Raw genomic sequence first — 26,112 nt, 5'->3', positions numbered from 1 at the left:
AGAGCAATGTATGGAAACAATTTCCGGAACTTTGCTTCTAGTGTTGGCGCTATGGATGCTGGATGTACCCAATTTGGAGGGAAGTATGACAAAAGATCACTCCATGATGATATCTAATCCCCATCCCCCAAATTTTGAAAAAAAAAAATGAAATTATGCTTCTTTTGTCCTTCGATACAGAGAGAGATTTAAAAGTGTGTTCCTTTTCAAACATCTAAATCAAAACAATTTTCTTTCTCCTTGAAACAAGAATGTTTTCATAGTAGTACAATATTCTACATTTCATCAACCAGTAAGGTGATAAATGTTGTACTTTCATAGTTCACAAAGTCTATGAATGTAAATGACCCTGTAAAATGTTTGAACAGTTTGATTGTATGTAAATATACACTATTCTGTTTGATACTACATTTATTTGAAAAAGTTTGTTGATAGTATTACTGAAGCTTTACAATAATTGCAGTAACTTTTCTTCCAGTAAGAAACGTTGTGGATGTTGCATATAATTGGAACATAATTATTTTTTCCAGTCTTTGTAGTATTTGGCGATTTTTTAAATGATAGTGTGCAAGATGTTGTCAAGTGCCATGTTTTTTAGAGCTGAATGATAATGACACTATTTACACTTTAACATGATTAGTATTTTGGGTACTACTTTACTATACCGGAGACACCTATCAATGATTTATTTTGCAATTTTTTACATTGCTAACGTACTATTCTGCATTGCGGAACATTTCTTTAGGTGAAATAATGAATTTGTAACGAAAATAATGTATATTTCTTACATTAACGAGTACTTACTGTTGTTCCTTATTTCCCACAAACCATCCACGGGTAGCCCCAAAAATTCACGATAGCCCCACGAACCATCACGGGGACGAGGTATGCCTACTAGGTTAGGTTAGGATCCATTAGCACTCCTTTCGTTCAATTTAGCATATACGGACAACATCGGCTTGCAGCAGCAGCAATAGCGCGTCGGAAAGAGATTTTCGTAGAAAACCACATGCATTCACATTAAAATGGATCAAAACTACATTCCCGAACATCAACAACGCTACAGAAAATGATTTGCGTAAGTACTTTCTCCTGTAAATTTGAAGATATCAGTCTCCGGTATAGTAAAGTGTTACCGTATTTTGTACAAAGGCTGTTCAATAAAGAATGATCATTATTTTTTTGTATATAAAAAAGGAAAGTTAAAAATTTGTACTTACGTATGTGAGTATAGTGCTCTTATTGTAGAACGACGTTTCAGAGATTGACTATCTCTTTCCTCAGGTTCGTATAAAAACTAAGTACTTGGCATAGTACTGCGTCAAAAATGTAATATGAGGATTGTGGTTAAGGGTTGGTTAGGGTACATTTAAAATATTAAGTTTTTGCTATTAGAAGTACGTAAAAACCAAGCCGTTCCCTAATAAAACTTGTACAGTAGACCTATTTACAGGTAAAAAAGTTAAAAATCTAAAAAACCTGCATAAAACACAATGCAACCTGCAGGTTTGGCCTTTCCTACCCAACTGTGCTTATCCATCCACATGAAGGTCAATTCACAACGAATATTTCCCCTCCCCTTAATTTTCTCGTTTCCCCTTATTACATCACAAATCCAACGTGAATTCACGTTCCTCTCTTGCAGCTTGCATAACTTCCGGAGTGACGTGGAAACCGATATTGGGTTCAATCTTCCAGGCTTTATCCCATTTTTTGAGGAAATTGATCCACCCTTCTTCCAAATTTCCTTCGTCCCTATTAAGATTATTCTTCCCCCCCCCTACAAATACTCGCTGTTTCATACACGTTTCTTCCTAATTTCCTCCCCTCTTTTCTGATTATCTCTTTTTTTGCGATTCCATGCCCACTTTCCAAAATGTGTTCTGAGAGACCCGTTTTGGGAACTTTTTCCCTTATGTCCTTTTCATGCTCGCTCCATCTTTTACCCATATTTCGGCCCGTCTGTCCTATGTACTCCTTCCCGCATTGGCATTCTATTCGATAAACCCCCTTCTGTTTTTCCGGTATTTCCCTAGTTGTCTTTCCTTTCTTATAATCTGTGAAGTATTTTTCTACATTCTTTGGTGCTTTCATCCCGCAAACGATTCCAAAATCTCTCGTTATTTTTCCGATTTTTTCCGATACGGATTGATGGTAAGGGATGCCAACGTACTTTACCCTCCTATTTTCGATTTTTTCCCCTTCCTTTTGATCCCCTTCTTTCCTAATAATTTTCCGTGCTCTCTCCGCTATCTTATCCATTTCTCTATTTGTGTATCCGTTTTTTAATCCTGTTTTTCTTATCCACCGAATTTCGTTGTCTTTTTCTTTTTCATTATTGCATAGTCTACCGGCCCTAATAAAAAAGTTAAGGAATACGTTTTTCTTTGTTATTTCGGGGTGCGCCGATTCCTTGTTAATATATAAGTTCCCCGATAGGGGTTTATGATGTACTCCTGTTCTAATCCTATTCCCTTCTTTCAAGATACTAAGATCCAGGAAATTGATTTTTCCATCGCTTAAGTTTTCCCTAGTGAAGTTTATTCTTTCATCTTGTTTTTCTAATTCTTCAAAAACCTTGTTCAGTGCTACCCCCTTTCCTATAATCAAGATATCATCAACGTATCTCCCGTAATATTTAATACCCATTCCTGTTTTTTCCAAAGCTGCCTTCTCAATGAAGTGCATAAAAATGCTCGCTACTATACCCGAAATGGGGTTTCCCATCGCCAAGCCTTCTTTTTGTCTATAAATACTGTCATTGACATAGAAAAAATTATATTCCGTTACAAGGTTATACCATCGTACATATTCCCAAGCAGTTAGGATGTCTATTCCTTTTTCTAACAGCCACCTTAGTAAACAATCTCCCGCCTGCCCCCTCGGTACACTTGGGTATAAGTTAACAACATCAAAACTACTTATTGTATCCTCGTCATCAATTTCCAGATTTTCTATACATTCTTTAACTTCTACGGCATTCCTAACGCTATATTGGGTGTTCTCATTTACCTTCCTTATTCTTTTTACCAGCATTTTTGCTAGCCCATATCCCGGATGTTCGTATGTTGGTATAATAGGCCTAAGTGGTATGCCTTGTTTGTGTGTCTTAGGTATTCCAAAAGCAGTTGGTATGTTGCCAACTTTAATTTCCTTAATAAGGATTTTCTTTTCGCTTGTGCCCAATGTAATGCTTGTCTCTACCCCTTTTTTGATCTCTCTTCTAATCTTATTAATAGGGTCTTTCTCTATTTTCTCAAAATCGTTACCTTTAAAGCTATCTTCTAATTTTTGGTGATATTCCTTTCTGTCCATGATAACCATCTTGTTTTCTTTATCGGACCTAATTAGAAATACGTTATTCGCCTTCTATGTGGCTGTTAGAAAAAGGAATAGACATCCTAACTGCTTGGGAATATGTACGATGGTATAACCTTGTAACGGAATATAATTTTTTCTATGTCAATGACAGTATTTATAGACAAAAAGAAGGCTTGGCGATGGGAAACCCCATTTCGGGTATAGTAGCGAGCATTTTTATGCACTTCATTGAGAAGGCAGCTTTGGAAAAAACAGGAATGGGTATTAAATATTATGGGAGATACGTTGATGATATCTTGATTATAGGAAAGGGGGTAGCACTGAACAAGGTTTTTGAAGAATTAGAAAAACAAGATGAAAGAATAAACTTCACTAGGGAAAACTTAAGCGATGGAAAAATCAATTTCCTGGATCTTAGTATCTTGAAAGAAGGGAATAGGATTAGAACAGGAGTACATCATAAACCCCTATCGGGGAACTTATATATTAACAAGGAATCGGCGCACCCCGAAATAACAAAGAAAAACGTATTCCTTAACTTTTTTATTAGGGCCGGTAGACTATGCAATAATGAAAAAGAAAAAGACAACGAAATTCGGTGGATAAGAAAAACAGGATTAAAAAACGGATACACAAATAGAGAAATGGATAAGATAGCGGAGAGAGCACGGAAAATTATTAGGAAAGAAGGGGATCAAAAGGAAGGGGAAAAAATCGAAAATAGGAGGGTAAAGTACGTTGGCATCCCTTACCATCAATCCGTATCGGAAAAAATCGGAAAAATAACGAGAGATTTTGGAATCGTTTGCGGGATGAAAGCACCAAAGAATGTAGAAAAATACTTCACAGATTATAAGAAAGGAAAGACAACTAGGGAAATACCGGAAAAACAGAAGGGGGTTTATCGAATAGAATGCCAATGCGGGAAGGAGTACATAGGACAGACGGGCCGAAATATGGGTAAAAGATGGAGCGAGCATGAAAAGGACATAAGGGAAAAAGTTCCCAAAACGGGTCTCTCAGAACACATTTTGGAAAGTGGGCATGGAATCGCAAAAAAAGAGATAATCAGAAAAGAGGGGAGGAAATTAGGAAGAAACGTGTATGAAACAGCGAGTATTTGTAGGGGGGGGAAGAATAATCTTAATAGGGACGAAGGAAATTTGGAAGAAGGGTGGATCAATTTCCTCAAAAAATGGGATAAAGCCTGGAAGATTGAACCCAATATCGGTTTCCACGTCACTCCGGAAGTTATGCAAGCTGCAAGAGAGGAACGTGAATTCACGTTGGATTTGTGATGTAATAAGGGGAAACGAGAAAATTAAGGGGAGGGGAAATATTCGTTGTGAATTGACCTTCATGTGGATGGATAAGCACAGTTGGGTAGGAAAGGCCAAACCTGCAGGTTGCATTGTGTTTTATGCAGGTTTTTTAGATTTTTAACTTTTTTACCTGTGAATAGGTCTACTGTACAAGTTTTATTAGGGAACGGCTTGGTTTTTACGTACTTCTAATAGCAAAAACTTAATATTTTAAATGTACCCTAACCAACCCTTAACCACAATCCTCATATTACATTTTTGACGCAGTACTATGCCAAGTACTTAGTTTTTATACGAACCTGAGGAAAGAGATAGTCAATCTCTGAAACGTCGTTCTACAATAAGAGCACTATACTCACATACGTAAGTACAAATTTTTAACTTTCCTTTTTTATATTCTGGATTTGTGAGTAACACGCGACAAACCTATAAAATGCTATTATTTTTTTGACAACATAAATTTACTTGTCCACATAATTTTAATGGTCTCTATCAAAGTAGACCCCACTGGATGCATCCTACGAAGGCATTTCTACATATTGGGGGAAAAAATGTAGCATGGGGGTAGGTGTGGACTGTAGGAAGGATCAGGAATACATTTCACATAGTTTCCTCGCGAGATATTCAGAAACAATATTTACAATATGCGATAATCCTGTTGATTGGGTGTGAGCAGTCTTGGTAACCATCAACCCCAAACATGTCTCATGGTTAATTTTTCTGTGTCCCAACATGTAGTTGGCACCCAATGATGTTTTGACTTTTTTCGCTCTTGACATTAATCGGCGGACTTCTCTCGCAATGACAACAGTGGTGTTTTTTTTTGTCCCGTGAGATCACTGACAGAACCAAGAACAAAGTGCCCTTATTTCTGTCCAATAGTTTATTTGTGGGTTGTATGTGCTTGTTCTGATGCTGAGAACTTTGGAATTTATTCTTGTATGCTTTCTTTTCTACAGGCCAAGAAGACTATGATAGGCTACGACCTCTTAGCTATCCACAGACTGATGTTTTCCTTGTTTGTTTTTCCGTTGTTTCGCCATCTTCATTTGAGAATGTGAAAGAAAAGGTAACATTTTGTACTTTTTGTGTGCGCTTGTCTTTGTATTAATAAGGTTGAAGTTTTTTTTATTATTTATTTATATGAAATACTTTAATGTTAATTTAAAATTTGTTCATATTAGGGTGTTTCATGTGGGTGATTTCAGTTTTATTGCCCTGCAGGAAGCCTGAAACTAATTGTTCTACCGCCACCATAGTTGAAGTTGAGAATGAGTGGACCCTTCACTTCAGAGCCTGCCCTAGGGAGGGGAAACTTGGTAACTTGCCCCAAGTCCCGTGCCAGATGACAATAATTGTTTATGTACAAATTATTGCAAGTTTATAGGACATTAGTGCTTCAAATTTAGCTTTTAACCTGATTTTTCCTGACTTTGTGTATTATTTTAAATATTAAAGTTACTGCAATCATATGCTAAAGAAAGTATACATAAAAATCATGTTCAAATATTTCAATAAAAAATAATATTTGCGGCTTGCTTAAGTATAGAATAAAATAAAGCAAGAGTAATGTTTCACATGAAACAATGTAAATTCACTAGTGTCAAAATTCAATGAAAATTAAACAAATGAGAATGTATGATAAAAGTAAAATAATAGTTTCATATTGAACACACCCAGTTTTGTAATTGAATGTCGCACCAGTGGCGCAATGAAACTCCACTTTAGAAACATTTATTGGTCTCCCATAATTATTGCTTGTAACCTCCAACATTTTCTGCTTATTGCTCTTAGGTAATTATATGAAATGTTTAAATTGTGTATGAATGGATTGATTGAATTAAAATTTTTGGGTGTGTCGGCACATTAGGCCATTTTGGACCCTTCAATTTATTGCCGAAAATAAAGGGGTGTGAAAAAACCCCTGGGAAAAGTTAAAAGTGTAAGGTTGTAAAAGGACCTGCACAAGACAAACACGACACATTAAAAAGTAACAATTTACTAAAAGCTATCTCACAGACAGTGAAAGAGACCAACTCTTCGTAAAAGGCTAAAAACACAGTTGTCTTTTCCCAATAGGGGTGAATTGTGATATTAATTAGACATAAGCAAGTTACTTCATGTCAGTAAATAGACTCTAAATTTTGTTGTTTATTTATACATCTATGAATTATTGATAAAAGTATACAGGTTTAGGTAAAAAGTCAGGCTAGATAGGCGAATGACCACCATGGTCACCAGACGTAACACCCCTGAATTTTTCCTGTGGAAATAATTCAAAATAAAGTTCAACATGTATGCTAAGAAATGCCTTTACCACCTCAAAGAAAAGATCACACGTGCCATCTTCCAATCCCCACCTCTCCACAACACTAGCAGACATCTTATGCAACTGGGAACATGGAATTGAACTATGTACCGTATTTACATGATGTACTCTAACTGTAATTATTTCAATCAATGAATCATATATTTTTAATATGTAACCAAACTTTTGTCTCACCCTGTACTTTCCTCCTGCATAAAATTCTAGATATGAAAATGACTACCTCATATTTGATGTTTGTATCACAAGTGAAATTTTACGTGTCCCTAATAATTGGCATATTCAAAATGGACTGATTGGATGGAAGCTAAATTATTGCTTCACAGTAGCTAACTTTCACCGACAAGCAGGAACCTGAATTGTGTGTGATGTGCAGGGAACAGTACTTCATGTCAAGACCGGGTGGATTACTACCTGAATCATTCAATGGAACTGTTTCTGTGCAAGGGGATAATAAATATAATTTTGTGATGAAAACTTGTTACTGTAGGTAAAGTAATTAACATATAATACTTTTCTTTCAGTGGGTTCCAGAAATCACACATCATTGCCAAAAAACACCATTTTTACTTGTCGGCACACAAATAGATTTGCGAGATGACAATGCAACCATTGAAAAGTTGGCGAAAAATAAGCAGAAGCCCATTGCATTTGAACAAGGAGAAAAGCTAGCCAAGGAATTGAAAGCAGTAAAATATGTCGAATGCTCAGCCTTGACACAGGTAAGACACTTAACAGTGTGGATGTGGAAACAATTGCAACATGTTATTAATTGGGCAGGGTTCTCACTGACTTAAAATCCTGGAAAAATTACCGAAATTGTCCTGCGAGTGAATACACCTAAAGAATTGTCACAACTAAATTACTGTCTGTTATCAACACACCGTATTTACTCATGTATAATGCACACTTTTTTACACAAGATTTTCCCCCAAACTGTGGTGCATATTATGCACGGAATAATTCAGACAGCCAAGATGAAACCGTACAGGACCGTTCCATGATTTTGGGACACTTGCATTGATTTTTCATGTTTACAGAACCCTATCATGTTATATATCATTGTAAAGCTTAAATCCTGAGTTTCTAAATATGGACACGGTATTCCATTCAAGATAACGACACTAATGTGAAATGAGGTTGAAATAAGTTCATCAAAAAAAGGAAGGAACGTTGTGATTTTTATGGTACTTTGAATGAAAGAAAGCATAAGGAAAAGATAATAAAAATTAAATGTATTACTGGCCAAATAATATGACATACATGGAGTGTGTAAATTCCTTAATGGAAGAAATCTTGTACTGCTAACTGCTGTTTGGAAGGTTCTGAATGTGCCTTGTATAAATGTTACATTAGTCACGGAAAGAAAAAGTATATATTTTGAAGTTCTTTTAGAAAAAGTAAAGAAGAAATGAGGAAAACCACGTATAAAAGTTCGAAGACAATTTCACATTGTAATGTAATGTGCGACACCAAGAAAAGCAGTGCAACTCTGCCGAAATTCGACAAATTGCCTTCCTTGACATGGGATGCATATCAGCAGTATTTGTTGGGCGAGAAATAATAGAAAATAACTTCCTGAGCACTGCAAATCCATAACGTAATTTTGATCTCGCTTTCTACTATTACAGAATAAATAAGGTGGTTACAGAGTGAAAGCTTTGGGATGCTAAACACCATGAAGGGAGAGGGGTGAGGTGGCATAGGTTGGAGACTTATTGTTTACTTCCTCTTGGTCCACATAGCAACAGGTGACTCATTGTATGTCATCCACTCTTGATCAGCATAGCAACAGCTTTACGTCCTACAACTAAGAAAGCCATTTCTTGAAACTGAATTGTACTGCACATTATTTACGATATAATTTTTTTGTCACTTTTACCCATCAACTTTGTAATTATTGCAATTAGCCAAGTTGATAGAAAAGTTACAAAAAATACAAATACAAGTTTTGAACACTGTTGTGGAAATTTTATTCTTTTAAATAGGGAGTGTAGTTTATTACATGAGACTTTGTTGTAGGACCACAAAATAAACTGGGAATGTATTTTAAAATGGGATATATTAGTGGTGACGTCACAGCAGACGACAAACCAGGATTTTGAGTCTAAACAATGGACAAATGTGTTTTTCTCCTATCCAAATCAATGGGGTTTTCCATTGGAAGTGGTAGCTTTAATTATTGTGACAGCAGTTATGAAACAAAATTATGATGCATATCGTACATCAATGTAAAGATGAGATTTCAGAGAATGCTTCTATTTATCACACATACCTTACAGAGAATAAGGTAAAGAATAAGCAGAGTAAGAAAATCATGCATTTTCAAAACATTCCACTTCCGAGCACAGCCGAAGCTCACCCGAACTCAAGTCAGCCACGCTGCCGCTATGGATGATGGGAAACTAGCAGCCTCAGGCGATTGAAGTGACAGCACCCATTGGCTGCGATTCCGGTTGGAGTATTCGCTTTACTCATCCGATATAAAATTCCAAATGGCCCTTAAAAAATCTCAATGGTTCATTAGATCTCCTTAATAAATGCATGTTACAATGCAAAAGAAGCTGCATATTTAGACTTACTTTTAAAAAAATGGCATGGAGATTACAGGTTTATATCCATAAAAATTATAACATGACAGAAAATTGCACTAAATTATAAGATATTTATTAATATTTGTATTGGTAAAATGATTGGTAATTTTACAGATTCACTGATATGCCTATATAGCTGATACTGATAGTGTACCGATTAATCTGTCCCATTTCTGGTATAAATGTAATGAATATTTATATCTGTATATGTGAAATTTCTATCTGAGCCTTCCTGATGGCGTAGTGGTAATGTCATTTCCTTGTAATTAAGGTATCCGGGATTCAATACCCGGTGGAAGTGCATAGTAGTTCAGATCCCACTGAAAACTGTATGTTCAGTCCCAGGTAACCTATCTGTGCAAAAAGTGAACTTAATATTAATTTTGTGTTTTAAGATATTTGTTTCATCAAAATTCTCATGTAAAATGTTAAATGCATCTTCTTTTTTTTAAAAAAATGAAAAGAACAAGTTTGATATTTACCAAAATTGTGCCTGACATTGTTATGTTTAACATTGTTTGAAGTTAATGTTTTTCTTGTAACTGTTCTTGCAGAAAGGCTTGAAGAATGTATTTGATGAAGCTATTCTTGCTGCTCTGGAACCGCCAGAACCAGTTAAGAGAAGAAAGTGTATCATTTTATAATACTACTAGCAACAGAAGGTAATAAAAGTAAGTACATCCACTTTATCCAGTTAAATTCTACTTTCCTAACCTTCAGCGGACAGAAGTCTAGCCTGTCCGGTTCAAGCATGCACTGGTCAAACTTTTTGCTGTGATGTACAAAAAAAAATCATTGCTCGGGAAGTAATTGTCCTAAAGAGATGAGATCAGTGTTATTTTCTTAGTCAGAGCTTTTGCCAGAAGTGAAATGTATACATTGTATTTCCCAATAATGAAAGGTAATGGAAGAAGAAGAAAATATATGTTTTTTGGCGCTCCGTGGCCATAATTGACCAAAGTGAATAAATAATGTACAGTCAACTCTTGATTCTACAACCCTATTGAAGTAACGACCGTGAAAAATTTGGAAAAATTGAAGGAAATCGACCGAAAAGTACATTTGTTGCACGTATTTTATTCACACTATTCCCTTCACGGGCACTCTACCGCTCGCAATTGAGTCTGATCTAAAAATAGACACCACCACACCATGCTTGAGTGATATCCAATTGCACTTGGCCTCTACCCATCGCACCAGGATTATTTTGCCATTGTGATTTCGCTTGCTCTTGGATATGCGAGAAGAGAAAATCGAATGTGCTTGGATGTTATTTTAAATCGACCTTGACTTGTTTCCTTGACCTAAGAGCTGCTGACAACTCGCGGGGGTGGGGTCCAGGCCAGAATGACTGCTGGACTTGCAGTCTTTGTCAATGTTCATGGCAGATCAAGCTCTTTCATCTATAAATGCACCACCTTGTAAATATTCACCAGTGTCCCATTGAGAAATGCGTGATAAGATTACAGAAATGTTCCAAAGTACAAACGTGTTGCGTCTGGAAGTCTTTCCCATTTTTCCATCTCTGACCTAGAGTTCATCAGGTTCCCGTGAGCAAGCTACTCTTGGCCTTGTAGCCAAAAACTTCCTGTAACCACCTTCATACAAAATGTGTTCTTTGTTCCCTGTAACACTTCATAAAAAAGCGAAACTGTTAAGAGATAATGAAGCCACATAGCCCAACTAAAGATCGTCAACCTGCTTAATGCTTTGTCATCCAGGTTTCCGCAAAGGTTTACTTTGATCTTACGTGCATCATAACTCCAGTTTCCCACTTCATATGTTTTCCTAACTGTGCTGATGTCATAATATTTGCCAAAAAGGTGTCTGGTGTCAGGATTCTTCGAGTTTCGCTTGCAATAAACTAGAGATTGTTTTGCTTTCGGTAGGTCTCTGTGCAAACGGGTTTCTCATGAACTAGAATTCTCAGAATTTCGAGGAAGAACGACGACTGTTCACATTTAAAATAAAATAACATTATTTAAAATCCTTTTTTGTGAAATCTTTTTCATGTTCTATTTTCCTTCTCACAACACACATCCTGTGCATAACAGGTTGTATAACTACACAAGATAAATGGTGTTTCCGTCTTCTAGGAATCTTTGTGTCCGGTTGAGCTGTGTTTATGCTGAAAATTGGTGCAAACTCCAATAACGACACCTTCGAACTAACAACCCTTTTCCCGGGAACTGTGAAAGGTCGTTGTATCGAGAGTTGACTGTATGTAGCAGAGGGGTACATTCCTACAACCATATAAAGTTTCTTTGAAAGCACTGATAATTCTTGGTGGAAGTGTTTCCAGCTAATGGAAACAATTTCCGGAACTTCACTTCTAGCGTCTTCCCTATGGATGCTGGTTGATGATATCAAATCTCAGTTTCAAAAAGATAAAAAAAAATATTGGGCCTTTACCCCTAGCCCCCTAATTGTCGCATGTTGTGTTCTTTTATTTTCATTGTTACGTATAAAATAGAAATATATCAGGAAAATGCGGTGGTTGAGGAGTTATAAAATTTGTCCCGTAATACTCGCAGGAGAAACAAATGACTTTTACAAACAGTGGATATATTGTTTTGTAATTTGAGTATGTCAAACCTTCATATATGTAATAATGATCAGAAAGACAACTGAAATATCATGTGTAGTTTTCAAGAATTGGGATGCTAGCTGTGCGGTGCTGGGATATACATATATTTCCCATCCATCTGCAATGGGTTTACCGACCGCAAGTTACATACATATGATTCTTCTTTGCCTGCTAATGGTTGAATAAAGTATATCATTCAGTTAGAGAAGTAGAAGTTTTTGGAAATGACGTCTCCATGCTAAATCATGTGATGTTTTTCCATGATTTTGTTTAGATAACAACAGTAATCATGTCTGTGTAATTAGAGTTGAATAAAACTAGTGCCAAAATTTTACTAAGCTTTGTAAATGCTAGCAAATTTAGATAAGTCCAATAGAATGTAACGGGTGTCCGAGAAGTCTTTGTATGAAAACAAAAATTAACTGTATCCGCTATATGCAACATAGACATGAAAAAATGGTACCAAAATGTTCAGAAATTATTCAATTTTTATTGGCAATAGGAAAGAAATCAATAAATCTCCACGTGAGCACCCTTGGTAGCACGGAGTACATCTAGTCGAAATTCAACTTCTCGCCATGCATTAGCCAACGTCACAGGTGGGATTGATGTGATGACTTGGGTTATCCATTGTCGCAGAGTTGCAAGATCGGATTCAGGAGTTCTGTAGACATTGCCTTTCACATAACCACATAGAAAAAAATCTAAAGGGGTTATGTCTGGAGATCGTGCAGGCCACGCTGTCGGTCCATCTCGACCAATCCATTTTCCAGGAAATGTCTGATCAAGGTAGGAACGAACGTCCAGACTCCAATGTGACGGTGCACCGTCTTGTTGAAAGATAACATCTGGGTGATATTCTAGCAATTGAGAAATGCGTGATAACATTTTCACCGCAAAGTTATACCGACGTTTGCCGTCATTGGGCAACAAAGCCTGCAGGATTTGCACTTTGTACGCACGAAACAGTAAACGTTTGTGTAACACATCATGAACAGAACTTTTTGGCATCTGTAATTCACGTGAGGCCGTACGCATAGATTTCTTCGGACTGCGCACAAAAGCCACTCTGACATCTTCCACCCTTTCGTCTGAGGTTGATGGTCGGCCACTTCTCGGTCCGTCAGCAACAGATCCTGTTGTCTTGAATTTGTCATACCACGACTTAATGCTCCTACCATCGGGCGGCACCTTTCCGTACGATGTTTGAAACTGTCTCTGCACTGTTTTTTGTGACCTGCTCTCGTGAAACCACAGGACACACTCAGCTTTTTCCTGATTTGTGTACATTTCCGGTTTGCTGGACACTGGCACTGCTACACTACTGCAACGTTACAGAAACCTGAAACAAAAAAACTTGAATAGTTTCCGAACATTTTGGTACCATTTTTTCATGTCTATGTTGCACATAGCGGAAACAGTTAATTTTTGTTTTCATACAAAGACTTCTCGGATACCCGGAATTTTTCGTGGAATTTCTTTTAATATTATATTTTTAACCTTGCAACAAAATATTAGAATTCAATACAGGATCTTAGATTTGCACTTGTGAAGAGTTTGGAGCACTAGTGGTGCAACTCCATTCAAGACGTTTTGAGAAAAAGACATGTTTAAATAACTTAGTGTATGCTTAGCCATTGGAGCACAGGCATAGTGGTGCCGCTGTGAGCAAGAATTTGAAACTTAGAAAATTCTTACTTCTACTGAAATGTTGATAATTCACAATTCTAAGTTATACATGTCACTCCATTTCCATGAAAAGTGGAGCCACTAGTACTCTGATCCTCATATTTCAGCCATACTAACAGTTGTTGTTATTATTCTTTATTGTTACTTCCATTGTTATTTTTGCTGTTATTTCCATTGTTATTACATACCAATGTAAAATGGCCAATGCTGTATTTAGAATTCTCTGGTAAATAATTAAATATATATTCAGAACATATGCAAATGACTACAGTGCCTGCAAGACATTGTAAAGGGTGATATCTTGGTATCATTGACAGCCCACTTGGGGCAGAAAACTTAAAAAAGGAATGAAACATTTTCGACCAGGCAGTTCCTGTGATGCACATGTATCATCTGTGTGTGTACACATGGGTGTGAACCTCCCCCCACACTTGCCAGTTATCACTTGAGTATGAAATCTTTCTCATACTTTCTCCACCAGAGTTCATAGCTCAGGCATAGTTGAGAAAAGAAAACAACTGTGTTAACATTATTATTTATGTTGGACAAGTAGGTTCGTGTTACCGTGTTGCAATTGAAATGTTGTTTTTTTTCTTATTTATTTTTGAGTACCACTGCCTTCATTATCTGAGGTTACGGCATCTGGGACGGAGAGGATAGTGCGTCAGTGCTTTCTTTGTTCCGAGGAGGTGGTAGTTCTATTTTCTCCCATTTGATGGCTCTGTTTGCACTTGTGCGAATTACTCACTTTTGGAAACAATAAGTATTTTTAAAAAATAAAAATGGTTTACGTACGTGATGTGAGTATACTCCGTTTATAAAAGTGATGTTTCAGGGGTCATACTCCCCCTTATTCAGGCTTTCCTTGGCATGTGTCAGGACTCCATGTCACATCAATTTACGTGAAACAAGGAACTTTTAGCTACCTTTTTTCACCAAGTGAATCCTTGTACCCTATTCCTTGTTCGACGTAAATTGACGCAGCATGGAGTACTGATACATGCCAAGAAAAAGCCTGAAGAAGGGGGCAGTATGACCCCCGAAACGTCGCTTTTATAAATGGAGTACACTCGCATCACGTAAGTAAACTATTTTTATTTTTAAAAAAAATACTTATTGATGGCTCTGGTGTGTTTCTCAACTTCCATCTTCGGCTGGCTTTTTTTTTTTTTTCCATCATCTGCTGGCTTTGCAGGGTGCTGATTGGCAGGTTGTGTTGTGTTGTGTTGTGTTGCAGTATGGTTCGTTTTCCTTGTGTAGGTGGGAGGACTGCAAATTTTTTTTTGATGTCGGGGATATTTAGAACTACGGGATGCCAGGTTAGGTGTACTTGTCCATTGTCTAAGTTTAGCACTGGTCTCTGTTGGATGACGACATGGGTTTCTCTGATGTTTTCCATGAGACAGCCAGATGGGTGAATTATGGACAGAGAGCTGCACAGCAGCCAGAATCGCTTACTAGGCCCGCCTGGCTGGTCGGGCAGGCAAGTGAACATATATACCTGGATTTTGACCCATCAAGCATCGAAAGCCCACGGGTATCTGGAAGGCCTTCCAAGACGAAGCTCGCTTATCTTCAGCGAACGCTCATTCCGGTTTTGCACAGTCTCCAGATACATGAGTCACACAGTCACCGTTGCCAACTTTTAGATTCTAAAATGGTCAAGGAGCACTTAAAATGTTCATCACTTTTATCAATTTGACATTTATTCCTTGCTAGAAAACATTTGTATCACTCACACCCAGTGGCGGCGATTGGGTTCCAAAAGTAGGGGGGTAGGGACAGTTTAATTTCCCTTGGTACATGAGATTAGCGTGGTGCAAAAGTGGCAAAAGTGCCATCGTAAATATTTTGGAACTTTGTGTGACTGGTGGTGGTTCTACATTATACTTTGGGGGGGGGGGGGGGTGCTCCTCTATGGCGCAGTGGCAGTGTCGTCGACTTGTAATCAAGGAGTTACGGGTTCGAAACCCAGTGGAAGCACATGGTGGTTCGGATCCCACTTTAAACTATAGGTCCAGTCCCAATGTTCTTTAGGCAGTAAGACAACTGAAATATCCTTAAATGTGCTAAACTTTTTTTAAAAAAAAATCAGAAATACAAAGTAAGAATCTTGAAATATAACCTATATATTATTTAATGAGTCCTTCTTTGTTTCCTCATTTCAAAGTTTGTAGGATGTAAATGTCACAAACCATGGCTTAAGTAGAAAATATCGAAGGATGCACATAAAATGTCGGAGCTTGATAGAGTGGGGGGAAAGGGGTACGCTAAACCACAATCCTGTCTAGGGGCCCAAAGTATCTCCCTACAAGCTCTTCGACACAATCGGTTTCAACATCAACAAATCTTAAAACTATAGTTATTTGCACCATAAGTGTGAAATCTTTGGTGTATTCAATCGATACGAGGGTCACTATTTATATTTTGAGCCTTGGCAACACTTGATTGAAGTTAGGCGCGATTTGACGTTTGCACGGAATTGTCTGGCATTATTGACCATAACGTACTTCAAATGTTTTGTCAATAGCTTCTTTTGTGTTATTTATGTTGCCTTGGAGATTGTGCGACAACAATAAAATGGAATTAACTCGTGAACATTTTCGTGCGATGATTTTTTACGATTTTCGACGTGGATTATCAAGACGAGAGTGCATCGATCAACTTACTTCCACATTTGGCGATGAAGCCCCATCCTTTGCCACTGTGAAACACTGATATAACAAATTTAATTGTGGCCGCCATTCGCTCACCGACGAGATTCGCGAAGGTCGTCCAAAATCAGTTGTTGTTCAAGAAAACATTGATGCTGTGCAAAACCTAATACTGCAAGATCGTCATGTGACATACTGTGAGATTGAGGCAACCATAAGCATTAGTTCTACCAACATATATAAAATATTACATGATCATTTAGCTGTGAGAAAGGTATGTTCTCGTTGGATCCCACACAATTCGACAAAAACTCAAAAAGACGCTCGCGTCAATTGGTGCAAACAAATGCTCAATAAATACAATCGTGCTGCTTCAAAAGACGTATATAAGATTGTAACAGGTGACGAATCATGGATATATGCATATGAGCCGGAACGTAAACAGCAGTTGACTGTATGGGTGTTTCAAGATGAACCCAATCCAACAAAAGTTGTTCGCGCTCGAAGCACATCGAAACAAATGGTCACCTGTTTTTTCGGGAAAACTGGTCATGTGGCAACTGTGCCTTTAGAGGAACATAGAACGGTCAACTCTGAATGGTACACAACAATTTGTTTGCCAGAGGTCTTCGGTCAAATACGGAAAACAAACCAACGCCGTCGGATTATTCTTCATCAAGACAATGCCAGCTGTCACACATCTCGTCTAACAACCGACTTTATGAACAGTCAAAAAATCGAATTGATGGGTCATCCACCGTACAGTCCTGATTTGGCACCCAATGACTTCTTCTTGTTCCCGAATGTCAAGAATAAATTGCGTGGACAACGATTTTCGTCGGCGGAAGATGCCGTTGATGCGTTCAAAAACCATATTATGGAGGTGTCTCAAGAAGATTGGAAAAACTGCTTTGACAAATGGTTCGAACGAATGCAAAAGTGTATTGACCATAAAGGAGAATACTTCGAAAAACAAAAGCAGTTTTCAATGCCAAATTCCTGTTTTTTCATTGTTAGGCTCAAAATATAAATAGTGACCCTCATACAGCTAATTTGACTGCAGCCAAGATAAAGTGCTTTTTATTCAAGAAAATAATAAATTGATAAAAATGTCCCAAGTAATTTTTGTGTTGATGTTTCACATGAGAAATGATAATTATTTCGACTTTTTCGGGGCCCCTTAGGCTTAGAGCTCCTGCTCGCCTCTGATTTGACGTATTTGTTCAAATGATAACGTTAAACTAGAATATAAAGTCAGATAAAAAGGGCTTAATTTTATTTCCCACAAAAATTAGCCTTTTCTATCTTTTTCACTTCCATTTATTACGTTTTTCGTATCAACCTCATGGGACAGGAGGCCCCTACATGCGCAAGGGCCAGGGTGGTCGCCCACTTCACACACCCCTTGCTACGCCAATGGTTATACAACCTGAAGGCACCTGCGCTGCGCCTAGAAGAAATTCAAATATTTCCATGCATAGTGAAATATAATGGCCCTTGGCAACACTGACAGGAGTGCTCGTTTCTACTTGCAAGAACTACATCGAGTCTCACGGGTCTTCTTAAGACCCGGGTAATAGAAAAACCTGGCAGGCATCGATGCCTGTGCACAACTGTGACGTGAAGCTTGCTTGCCCGATGTCGAACACCTGGGCTTGACGTGCGTGTTGCATATTCTTGTAGGTGCACCTCCTCGCAGACGGGTTTTTTCTGGGTCTTGTGCAGTTCTCTGATTATCGATGTGGAGGAGATGGAGCAGTTTGTGGTGTGGAGGCATTGTGAATGGCCTGATCTTGGTGTGTCGTCTGTGGCATCTTTTACGTGTTCGTCGACTCATTCTTTTACAGTATGGATCATCATGCTGATGTAGTTGCTGTGACATTGGCATATGGTCTTCAAGTCACAGGGGGGATGCAAATTTTGGTAGGTGAGGTAGTGCTCTTCGATGCAAGTCTGATGTTGAAAGGTATGAGAGCTTGGGATAGTGTGGAAATGCAATCTATTTGGGTTCTTGGTTCGGATCATCTCTTTGGTGTCGGAACTGCCACAGTGTACAGCTGGCACTCAATGTATCCATTATTTAGTCCTGTGTGTGATGTGTGCTATTTCATCTCAAAGATCGTCATCCTTGCAGGCGTGTGTGTGTGAAGGCTCTTCTTTAGAAGTTCATTCTTACTCCTGGTTTTATGTTGTTGTTTTTTTTTGGGGGGGGATTTTGTGTGGATGTACTGGGTGTCGAAGCCTGGTTTCCTTTACACTAGAGGTAATGAACTTGTCGTGATTAAATGGGATGCTGAGGTCAAGAAAGTTGGTGACAATTTTCTTTCGTGGGGAATTTTATATTGGGGTGTGTTGTTCAGGGCAGTTAGGAGGTCCTCGTCTTGTTTGTAAATGACTAGGGTATCGCCCACATATCTTCTCTTGTGCACAAACTGGTTGGGTATGTATTTTTCTCCTATATGTAACACAATATTAGACGGGGGTGCAGAAAGGGGGTTGCCCTCTGGTGGAACAAACTGTCTTCTAACTGGAAATAGTTGTTGGTGAGGTAGAGTTGTAGGATGTTGCAGTTTTGTAGACTTGCTGTTGAGCCACGTTCTGGGGGAACTCAAGTGCAAGGGTGATTGGTACAAGTCAATTCAGTTTGAAATGCTGAAACATGAAACTTTCCCCGTGTAACGTTAAAAATGTATTTACTGCACCCACCATGACTTATTATTGATGTTTTCATTCTCATTCCAGCAAGAGATAAGAAGAGGAGTATAATACTATTTTTGTGCCAGCAAAAGTGAAGCAGTTTAGTCCTTGTCAGCTTTCGAACTTCTTTCCAGTACCTAATTGGGCATCAAGATGAGAACCCCAGCTCCGTAGGGTTGTAAATTGTTAAGGGTACGGGAGTTCCAATAAGTGGATTGAGTGCATGCATTTGGCACGGTACTTTTTATATAATTACTGTATATAATTGTCATGAATTTCACATTGTAACGAAATAATGAAGAGAGAATTGATGTACAAGGAAATGCAAAACATTTAATGCTGGAAATATTAACACTAGTAATTGAAGAATAATCTTTGGTATAAATTATAAATGATTAAGAAAAGAAATGACTTGCAATATAGCCACCCAAGTCTGGAAGTAGTCGCATAATAGTACATCAAATTCTACAGCTTGCATCTCTCTGATAACTATAAGGACGTGCAGTCACTATTGGAGAGACTATATCGAGTGACTCATTCCCTTTCCCTCTTAAGAAAGTCTTTTACATGGTTTCTACTGCAGTACTGTTCCCTCCTCAGAATACCAAGAGTACCGAATGATCAAATACAGTATACTTAAGAGTGGTAAATAGTTCAAAAGATGTAAGATTGTGTTGAGAATGTAAGAGAAGCTCATTACGTGGTGCGGGATACATTAACATTTTAAGTTAATACTTCATTAGATGTAGTATTCTGATAGAAGTAGTCCAAATTTAGAGCTCTTTTCCCCACTCTTGGTATTTTGAGGCAAAACAGTAACTGCATTTGCCAGTCTACGTTCTCAGCTGGGAATCATGCTATTCTCTATTTGAAAGTTTATCTATTTGAGCAACTTGCCATTAACATCATGAGGAATCTGTATATCAAAGACTTCGTATTGTTACTTTCTGCTTATCTTTGCCCATTTCCATCCTCATCACTATCATAAGACACCCTGGTTTAAATAGTGTGTGCTAAATGCAGTATCGTCCTGGAAGGCATAACCGCTCGAAACTGATGGACTAAACTTCTTAACACTAGAGATAGTATTAGATCTGTTGTAATGGTTAGATGTGTGTTGTTTTCCTGTTCATTTATTGGAATCGTCATCGATGTCAGTCAATTTTTCTGCTGCTACTTCCACAGGCATTTCCACTTTTGGACCAATGAAACTGCAGAAGTAAAGGTGCAATAAACCTAACATATTCACATAAGCACTTTTTAAGGAACATATAGTTCGTGTCCTTGTTTCTTCCTCTCCCCTTCATCTGTGACCTACTCTCTCCCCTCCATCTCCTGATGGCACTGACCTTCACTTTTACCTCTAACTGATCTGACAAGTTAAAATTAATTTTGTGAAGAAAATTGTAGGTGGCTCTGAAAACAACCAATCACATGCTTTTTTTATTATCTCCACCCATTTTGTTCCAATTTTTCTTCAATCTTGTTCAACAAATCTCATAAATTTTTCTTCAATCTTGTTCAACAAATCTCATAAATTTTTCTTCAATCTTGTTCAACAATTCTCATACCGACATTGTGGAGTTTAAGAAGTTCATCAGCCGTTGATGAAGCAGACAAGAAGGAATGGATAAATGCCTTCCAGCACCATATTGCATTTAGTACACACTATTTGCCCATTTCAGAATGAAGAGTAACTTTATAAAGTTTATAATACCTCGTAAATGAATTATTGTGGCTGGAGTCAATGAAAACTATTTTTCTTTTATCACTATAGAAAAGTTATTGGTTTCATAAAAACTACGTTAAAAATAAATAAATAGTTGTCATGCTTAACAAGAAAGTATAGGGTATTTCCAACTTTCTTTCGTTAACAAAAATTTGACAGTAATGAAAGTATATAATTATGTGAACATGTTTCTTTAGTTTTACCATTTTGGGTTCTTTAGTTTCGATAATTGTGGAAAGTTTTTATGCCTACCTAATTCACTTGTAAGTAAAGGTGGAATATGTTCCAAAATTATATTAAAATTCTCCTGTACTTATGAAATGTCCAATATTTCCTTCACTCTGGTCACACAGTTAATAATAATAATAATCCAGCCCTTAAACATCGTGTATAAAGATAATGCCTACGTAGTCAAATGCAACATGAGTTGTAGCAATACCTACCTTTATGCAAGTATTTTAGGAATGGAAACACTATATGAATAACTTTGTGCTTGATGCAAGCTGATGATAATCTTTCCGAAGTATCCATACTAACAAGAACATCTATTATATATATAACATAAGAGTTCATGGAGGAATGGGGAAATAACAACGAAGAAATATTCAGACATCATTTACCTTGAAATCTGTAGATCTTGCACTTTTTGTGATGTCTGCCAGTTGATATTCTAGAAGAAACCCTGCAATCTTGTTGGTGATGACTTCCCCAGAATTTAAAAGGATGTATGCAGAGTTATTTATTTTGCCAAATTGATTAAGTGGCATATCGGTGCGGGTATGTGTAACTAAAGTAACAGAAACTCTATTTCTTGACAATCTGGAGCCTAAAGTGAGAACATTGCACACATAGTGACCCTATGTACCAGTGTTTGCAATATCTAGGGGCTTGGTGACGAAACACACATGAAACTCATTTGGATCACGTCAAAAAGTGTGCTCAAAGTAAAAATAATAGTTTATTGAGAACATTTTCCAACGGAAAACTAATTTAGTGCTCTTGTTCCTTCATTTCAAGTAATGTTTTTTTCCCTTGCCTGGAGGATATCTCAAGCGTATCGTGCACTTAGGAACACACATTCATGTGTCACCTCATAATTATTGGGTAGAATATTTCTGACTATAATTATCTTAGCATTCTATATCAATAATTAATTTTCCGTTTTTATAGCTCAATTTATCATATTTCTAACTCCCAACGTGCAGTATCCACAAGAAAAAACGTATTTGTACCGTGACTATAGCCACAGGAGTGGACTGCAATAATTTGTGATTGCGACATTGATAAATCCATTTTGTTCAGCAATAAAGCTCCTGTTACTACAGTTTAACAGATCTAGTTCCGACGTGCCACTTCAATCAAATATCAAAATGATATGTTTTACATGTTTCTTTGCATACTTCCAATATAATTTTAAGAATGGTGCAAACCGTTGATAGCAATGATGGAGTTGCATATTATGTTACAACCATTATGCCCAGTATGTGGTATAGAGTCTAAAATAGCATTTTTCTTTTGAGATTGAGCCTTTTTTTGTGCTAGATGAAACGTTTGGTGGCAAGCAGGCCTTATTACGTGTGCCTTCGTTGCAGTTCAGTTCCAATTGGCTTTAACAATGGCGGTCTTTTCAGAAGTCGTATTTATCCCACAGGCTATAGTTCCTGAAACTAACTGTACAGTATTTAGTTCCCTTCCTTTGTACATAGTGCAAGCATTGCAGATTTTAATGTAGATGTAATTCTTGGGATCTGCTTGGTGACATGGATATCTTATTCGAGAGTGTTTTGTCCGTTACTTCATTTACTATTTGTAGCAAAGCAAAAAGAAAAAGGACTGATTGATTTTCCTTGACTACTCATTCGACACTGTTCGATTCACGGAAACTTATTTGTGAATCGTTAATTCAGGATTTCTACCATGTGTAGAACATGATTTCAGCATTGTGGTGAAATCTTGGTTGTGCAACTTTAAAACATACCATATGGATTAAAAAAGACGTTACTGTTATATGTTACATGTAATTATTTGGTGGCATCTGTTGGCAGGCATATGTAGCGCCTACTACGTTGCAAAAAATTGGTTGCTGAAACATGCTGAAGGCACTAAATTCAATCTTCCTAACAAGCGTTATTTTCAGAATTACAATTCTAATAATTCCTATTTAGGAGGCCAAGTTTAGGGTTTTTAGGAACCGATTTTTGCAACATGTTAGGAGCTGGATGTGCTTGGCGACTGACTCCATTTGGTACTGTGAAGTCCCAGGGATGTTCCAGAAGCAAAAGCTTATTTCGTTTCTACAATCAATTCTGCAGTTAGTTTCTAGGAAGCCAATTGATATTAAATCCAGCTTCTGGTATTTCTTATTCAACAGTTAACATATGGATTCAAGTTGTACAACTAGGATTTCACTATTCTTGCCTTTTTAAAGAATTTTAAATAAATAAGGGGAGGGGGAGACTTAATTGATTAAAGTACATATATAAAGAACAAAGATATAATTAATATAAAATTAACTGACCTGTCATACTTGTAAATATTGAGTTTTATCAGATTGCTTCTTTATGTGATGCAAAGGAAATTTAGTAATATTTCTTTACAGTGTACAAAAAAACCTACTATAATTATTTAAACATATATGGTGTTTGTAGTATTAGTTTAAAAAAAAATGTCAGGTGAAACCTTCTGTATAATTTTTGATATATTGTTAATACATGTTTGGTTTTTGAATTAAAAGTGTCACCAGTAGGTGAACACTAAAATAAAAACTGTAAGACTGCATTTTCAAAAAAGAAAATGTATTTAAAATAAACTTTATTCTTTGATATTTTGACTACTCAGAGTACTTCCACTTTCCATTTTTGTACTTTTAAATTCTTCATTGGACGTTAAAGTTCGTACAATATGTGCAAGTATAGGACATTGCCACATTTGAAGATGGCATTTGTTCTGTCTTGTTTGAAAGTTGAGTAAGATTTGCAATTGACTGTAAACACAAAAGTTTAATATTTAATAATGGTATTCAAGGTACCCAAATAAATTTGCATTGTGTAAAATTGTGTTTTTATTTTCCTCCAACTGTCTTATTTCAGAAGAACTGTTTCAGTAGCTTCTTGTTGTACACTTCGCAACATTTTATTTGACCGCCCCGAAAGAATTCTAAGTCCCGAAATCGTAAACTTAGCAACATTGCACTTCAGCTCCAGGTGAGAGTAGCCAACTTTGAGTAGGTCCTTCCACTAGACGATAAACGCTGCGGTGATAGGTTTTCAATTTAACACTTTCCATGAACTTAGAAACTATAACTAAACTATAAAGTGCTATTATAATACACAGTCAAACAGATATAATAAATTGGAAAAAGAACCTTGAAGGATATTTAAGATTCTGCTTGCTCGACTTGAAATTTCGAGGGTTTGAAACACTGAATAGAGTTTTTCTCCACCTGAAGGAAATTGCCATCAAGTTTGTGCAAAAAGAAGCAAATTTGTGAGGAATTTATGCGACATTTTATTTACAATACCTTGCATAATATCGAACAGTTCTCAAAAACATATATTTTACATGACCTGTCGAGAAAATGTGCTTGAAACACAGGAAGGTGGGAGTCTTCATAAACGTCATGTTTTTAAGGGAATAACGTCATTAAGTTAACGTAGAGCAGTTGGTTATACACTGCTATCCTTATTTTTCATCAAGCGTGAAAGGCCGTGGGTTCAAATCCAACCCTCTCCCCTCCTTTTTTCTTTTTTATTTTGTTTGCTGAACAGATACCGTTGATAATGGGATATTTAAAAAATGAATCCGATGCACACTTGGGGGGCGTCCCTTCTGCGCATATTTCCCCTTAGAAGTTGGAGATTTCCAGGATTTAAAGTTAAAACTTTTCTTTTTAGTTATTGTTCAAATGTTGTGTTAACACACACATCATGATTAATTCACAAATCACATATATGTATTCAGGATGCAAAATGTAATGTTATTTAAGTGATGTATTGTTTGTTCTTCACTGACCTAAAATATTGATTATTTGATTTCGATATACTAAAAAAGATATACAGTTATGTTAAGTAGTGATGTAGTGCAGTACTGTAACGATGGAGAGCATTTAATGAGTTCAAATTGCTAAGATTGGTAATTTTATGTCCGTTCTTTCGTAATGACTGTTTAAAATCCCCTCACCACCATCTTACCATGCGTCTAAAACTAATAGTAAATCGCTTATTAACATAAATAAATTGTTATTGCGACGAAGGCCGATTCGATAAGAAACTACTAATAAGTATTTATATAGTGAGTGACAAACAAAAAATTCAAAACCTCATAATGATCGTTAATTCCTCACTGCTTTGTATCTAAGATGCTTGTCTTCTTTGAACAGAAAGTACGAATATCAGATATAACAAACTTTCCGCACTAACTTTGCAATATTCGAAACCACCTTTACAGACTTAGCTCTATGTAACTTGATTCTGCGCATTTCACGTGGCATGTGACTTCCTCCTATCATCGAAATAACTTTCTCTTACTATTTCCTTTCCTCTCGTGAAATACAGAGACCAATGTTAACTTCTTAGCACTGTGGATAAACTTTACACCCAACGATATACTCCTGAAAAAAATCATGCCTAGGTGGAGAATTGAACCTACGACCCTCATAAGAATCAAGAACGCTACCTCTTCTCCAGGTAGCTCATGTTAAAATTTGCTACCAGTTTGATGAAACCAATTCACACATAATGTCATATCTATAATTTCCTCATGGTAATTTTCATGAAGAAACTAATTCAGATAAAATCGAGAAACGCTGAAAGGGAAAAATGATGAACATGTCTATTGGCGTTTTGTCATATTTTGTAAATTGTGTAAACATTCCGTGTTTTGAACAAGCAATCTTTTAGTTACGAAGTATTTTGTTGTTTGTTTAAAGTAGGAACAGGAGAGCGAAAAGGAGTCATTTGAACCAGACCCCGTTTGACAAGAAACTTCAGCTTTTTCCCAAAGACTGTATGAAAAGAGAGAGGAACGTATGAAATATAAAATATGTCTGAAATTAAAACAATGGAAACCTTGAAAGATAATACTAACGAACTTCAAACTATGAAAAACATATTTTCGTCGAGGAAAACTCCAAGTCATTTTCGAAATATGAACTTGATGTTTTTCTTTATTGTGATGTGGAGATATGGGACGATA

General features: G+C 36.9%; 1 protein-coding gene across 2 annotated transcripts in view; it reads left to right on the top strand.

Moving 5' to 3' along the window:
* Cdc42 (Cell division cycle 42) overlaps window positions 1-23,743 on the top strand; it is a 28,356-nt gene extending 4,613 nt beyond the window's left edge. For both annotated transcript variants that reach the window (XM_083133166.1, XM_083133167.1), the window contains exons 4-7: window positions 5,603-5,712; window positions 7,494-7,691; window positions 10,118-10,234; window positions 19,236-23,743. In XM_083133166.1, coding sequence (XP_082989292.1) covers window positions 5,603-5,712; window positions 7,494-7,691; window positions 10,118-10,207 — 398 coding nt within the window. In that variant the 3' untranslated portion in view covers window positions 10,208-10,234; window positions 19,236-23,743. The remainder of the gene's footprint in view (window positions 1-5,602; window positions 5,713-7,493; window positions 7,692-10,117; window positions 10,235-19,235) is intronic.
* The last annotated feature ends 2,369 nt before the right edge of the window (window positions 23,744-26,112 follow it).

Source organism: Lepisma saccharinum, chromosome 12 (assembly GCF_977018435.1).
Source record: "Lepisma saccharinum chromosome 12, izLepSacc3.1, whole genome shotgun sequence".
NCBI classification, from domain to species: Eukaryota; Metazoa; Arthropoda; class Insecta; order Zygentoma; family Lepismatidae; genus Lepisma; species Lepisma saccharinum.
This window is presented reverse-complemented; position numbering and strand designations above follow the sequence as displayed.